General features: G+C 42.1%; 1 protein-coding gene across 1 annotated transcript; it reads right to left on the bottom strand.

The window, feature by feature from the left end:
* Positions 1-2,016: 2,016 nt before the first annotated feature.
* On the bottom strand, positions 2,017-3,223 carry LOC122279775 (VQ motif-containing protein 4-like). The gene has a single exon (XM_043090605.1). The coding sequence runs from the start codon at positions 3,067-3,069 to the stop codon at positions 2,278-2,280; it is 792 nt and encodes a 263-aa protein (XP_042946539.1). The 5' UTR covers positions 3,070-3,223; the 3' UTR covers positions 2,017-2,277.
* Between the last annotated feature and the right edge of the window lie 1,428 nt (positions 3,224-4,651).

Genomic DNA, 4,651 nt, shown 5'->3' with positions numbered 1-4,651 from the left:
TATCAAAGGGTATTGACTCTACAACTCAACTTGTGGGTTGCTCAATTGAATGGGACCCATTCAAAAATCTCATCCTCTTGTGGCTGCAATAGTACTAGTCTGGCCATCAAGAGCAATGGATTTATTTCTTTATCCTATACCCCACACCCCAATTTTGTCCTCTCCAACACCCCAAGAGAATTAAAAGTGACACTTCTCCATTCAAAGTTACAAGAGATCAAGCGCTCAACCTAGCTTGAGAGTGTAAAACTCAGCAACAAGGAACAATCTTTAGCACAGATCCAACATATCCAATGGTGGGTTCCTTTTCTATTTCATCACCCTTCTTAGATCTACCTCAGATCCATAAACTGAATACCGCCTAGACCACAGTGGTAGTTTGGTACACAGCACAAAATGGTATGAAAATACAAGAGCTGTCTAAACACAAGCACATAGAATGCCTGCCTACTGCGCTCTTGGCACCTTTCCCTCATCAGAAGCGCTGCTAAGCGGTTCGTCCGGTTTTCTTTAAAAAGCAGCCCTCCACTTAGAAGCTGCCACCTCAGCTTTTTGCACTAAACCGTTCTACACTCGTGCGCATGGGAAAATAATCCTTCAATAGCTCTGTTTCAATTTCAGACCAAAGCTGCCTCGCGCTCAAGCAGTGCATTTCGGCCCCAGAGACCTCTTCGCGTCCAGACCACTCCCCGTACCATCGAAACCACCGCCGACCAGTTCATCACCACCAGCATCCACCGGCGACCAGTTGACCAGTTCAGCACCACTGCCGACCAGTTCCCTCCACCGATTTCTACCAATTTTTTTTCTTCTCAGAACTTTTACCGAACACCTTCTGTGCATTAATATTTCTGTGCCTTCCATAGTGTGATTTCGTTCTTCTTCTTCACCAATTTACATTCAATGTCTCTAACACAACACATCAACAACCATAATACCATAATCATATGATTTTTAGTTTCTGTATTAATAAATGGTGAAAGGGCAAACCAGATAAGCGAAGGTTACTGAGTTGCCGAAAATAACACTGTGTCTGAAATTTTTCAACGGTGGCTTCGTCTTCTTCAACGGTGGCTTCGTCTTCTTCAGCGGTGGCTACCAGTTCTTGTGCGGTGGCTGGTACAAATCTGGTGGGTCGCTGGTGGGTGCGAAAGGGTTGTGCGACGACAGGGAATGGATATTGTTTTCGCGACGGGGAAGGGGCTGCGGACGGCGACAGATCACTGACTCCAGATCTGCGATGGCGCCGTGGCTGGGCAACGAACAACGGGGTAATATTTCAGGCCATGGAGGGGGTGTCGGAGGGGGAGAAAGTTCCGTGCATATCGGTTTGGGGGATGAGAACAGAGGGAGGAAATTGAATTACAAATCGGTGCAGTGCTAGTTTACAATAATTGTCCTGGAGGGTCTACGTGTCATGTTTTAACGGGTGGGCTGTTTTTTGAGGATCCTCGGATGGACCGGCCCGTAGGAATTCTCTTCCCTCATATTCCCAAAAACAACAAAAGGTTCAAGATTCCTTGCCCATTCTTCTACTCCTTTCTTTGACAGCTAGCCCAAAGTTGCTTTTACAATTAATATGATTCATATGAACAAACCACCCCCCCCCCCCCCCCCTCTCTCTCTCTCTCTCTCTCTCTCACCCACCTGCACTTCGTACACTGCTCATTAATACCTAAAAATAATGTCTCCGAATTGGATATCAGTATTCATTTTAGCATTGATTAGAAGAATTGAGAGTAGAGCTATATGAGTTATGATTCACTCATGCTATCATTGGCGTTCCAGAAAAAATTTCAAGGATGTGACTTTTTTTTTTCTTTTGGGGTTTCAGATTTCGCCCTTCATTCATTATCGAAAGAAATTTAATCACAATCCCTACTCTTTTTTTTTTTTTTTTTGGCATATTAATCACAAACCCTACACAACTTAGCTTCACACAACTATTTGGTTTAAAAATTCATTTGAGTTCTCTAATTTCTCCAAGTAAACAGAAAAACCATAAGCAAAAGCCACTTCAAAGAAGAAATAGTCAAGATTATTTTTCTCACTCAACTTTCTCGGCAACCAAGCGTAACAAAGTAGACCCCAGAAGGAGGGGGAGAGAGAGAGATTACATTTCACCTTTTTTCTCTCGGATTGACGTGACATTTTACAATTTGAATCAAGATGCTCTCATTCTCCGCAAACATCCCAGTACATATATATCGTTTTTGATCGTCCTCCTCAATGCCAATATAATACATAAATCTAGCGCAACGTTAAAAACCAATTATTTCAAGAAGAAGAAGAACCTGAAACTCTCGGCGACGTCGTTGGGAACAGAGGCAAAAGCCGGGGTTCCGATTCCCTCGGCGTTGTCGACGGCGACGGGTGCAAGTAAAAACCCTTCTCTTTGATTGCTTTCTCCTCAGCCACCGCGTCCAACTTAGCATTGGCGTTGCTTTGGGGAGAGATGTAAGCGGATCGGTCAAAGGGGTCGTGTATGAGCGGCGTGACGGGGCTGAGAGCGAGCGCCGGGAAGTCGAGAATGCTCGGGGAGAGGATCTCGGGCTTGCGAGGCGAGAATCCAGAGTTGTTTGAAGCGAACACGGGAATCAAGGGGTTGATCTTGAAGTTTTTAAGGGAGCTTCGGCGCTCGTAGAGCTTGAACCCGGATTGTTGCTTCTTGGGCATAACGGATTTGATCGGCGGGATGTGGGTCTTGGAAGGCGGGTCGGACGCGGGACCGTTAGTGGTGGGTTTGGAAGAGGAGGATGAGGAGGCGTGCTTGGCAGTTTCGGAGGATCCGGTGAGCATCTGGACGACTTGCTTGAAGGAGGAAGTATCAGCTTGAACGAAGGTTGTCGGGTATGGGTTTGCAGATTCGGATCTGGTGATGGGTCTGAAAGCTTGGTGTTGGTTTTGGTGCGGCAGTGATGGTGGGGTTGGGGGCGGAGTGGGTTGGAGTCCATTACTGTGAGTGGTGGTGCTGCTACTGCTACAGTTAGAGCTGTGGCTGTTTGGGGATGGCAACAGAGATGGGTTTGCTTTATGGGATTCATGATATCTTGGAGAGATTGACTCCATTGATGACTCTGAGAGATGCTCCACAAACACGCAGATAAAAAGAGAGCCACAAAGACGAGCAAGAAGAAGATGGAGAAAAGAGACTTTGATGAGAGATGAGGATGAGAGACTTTGTTACAACTTTCTGTTTGGTAAGAAATGTTTTGGGTGGGGATTCTTTGGAGTCGGGGAGTCTCTTATTGCGGCTTTACTCCACACGTTGATGAGGAGTGTGCACAACACGCTCCAACAACTCTACTGTTCAGTTACATTCTAAACATGTCAACACCAACTGTCATATTTTAACGCATTCCATCCGGTACCGTATCACTCCCTTATCTATATTTAGAAAAAAAAAAAAAAAATTAATTTAATGTAAAAAAATACTTTATTCGGATCCCTAAATTGCAAATGAAATTTAAGGATGTTATACTAAATTTCTATATATGAGAATCTACTGTACATTTACATCCCTCCTTGGCCACAACGATTATATCCTTTGTATCGCGTCTTCTTCTCCCTCCCCTCCCTCGCAACGCAGCACCTGCACCTCTCTTCAACTAAATCAAAGGTAATCATCTTGCATATTTCACTCTTTTTTTCTTTTTGCATATGGATCTCTGGTATCACATTCTTGCATATTTTTTATTTTTTTTCTCTCGGGATTGTTCCTGTGTTGATTTCAGAGTTGTTGTTGATATTTTTTTGGTTCCTGTGTTTCTATCAGCGCTTTCTGTGAGTGTTTCTTGTTTCTGTTCAAGCATTTCGGCTTCAAAATCTGAACTTCTCTTGTATAATTTTTAAGTAATTTTCTCTTTTAGTGAAATTTAAAACAGATTTAAACTGTCATAAGAGGAAATACACAACAAGATAATCACCAAAAATTCCAAGGATGAAAGTTATTCGTTCAAACCTAAGCCCTTTTGGTTTCTTTCTGTTGTCCAGATGACTAACACAAGAGAGTGGTGAATTGAATTGTATTAAAAAAAAATAACAATTATAAATCAAATATACAATATAAAATATAAATAAAATACGAAATAATAATAAATATAAAGAGTAAGGGTAAGAGAGAAGCAAACTCAGTATGTTAACGAGGTTTGGCCCCACTGCCTACGTCCTCGCCTCAAGCTACCCCTTGAGAATTTTCAAATTCGCTATTCAATCTCCTTCAGGTGGAGATAGAAACCTATTACACATTTGAACAACACCGCTACAAAATATCTATGTAGAACAAGCTCTACACTTGCAATCACCTTACACGTGATGATTCAACTATTCCCTGTGTAGAACATTTTCTACACGCACAAGGGTTATACACACTTTTTTACTGATACAAGAGCTGATAGTGGGTAGATTATCAGAAAACACTCCTCAATGAGTGAAATAAGAACAATACAGCGCAAACTATATCTTTCAAAATGAATAAAGATTAAGACTCAATACTTAAAGAAGAGAGAATGAAAGTTTTGAATAAATGTTCTATGCTCTAGATGTTGTGAATATTAAGCTCTCAAATGATCTATTTATAGGCATATGAGATTTCATATTCAAATTTAAAAAGACTCACATGTCAAAGACAATATCATTCACATTTTCAAAA

This window comes from Carya illinoinensis, chromosome 10 (genome assembly GCF_018687715.1).
Source record: "Carya illinoinensis cultivar Pawnee chromosome 10, C.illinoinensisPawnee_v1, whole genome shotgun sequence".
In the NCBI taxonomy this organism is placed as follows: domain Eukaryota; kingdom Viridiplantae; phylum Streptophyta; class Magnoliopsida; order Fagales; family Juglandaceae; genus Carya; species Carya illinoinensis.
Note: the sequence above shows the minus strand (reverse complement) of the source record. Positions and strands in the feature narration are given on the sequence as shown.

Coding starts and splice junctions, on each gene's coding strand:
- LOC122279775 (XM_043090605.1), bottom strand. CDS start 3,069: ATGGAGTCAATCTCTCCAAGATATCATGAATCCCATAAAGCAAACCCA.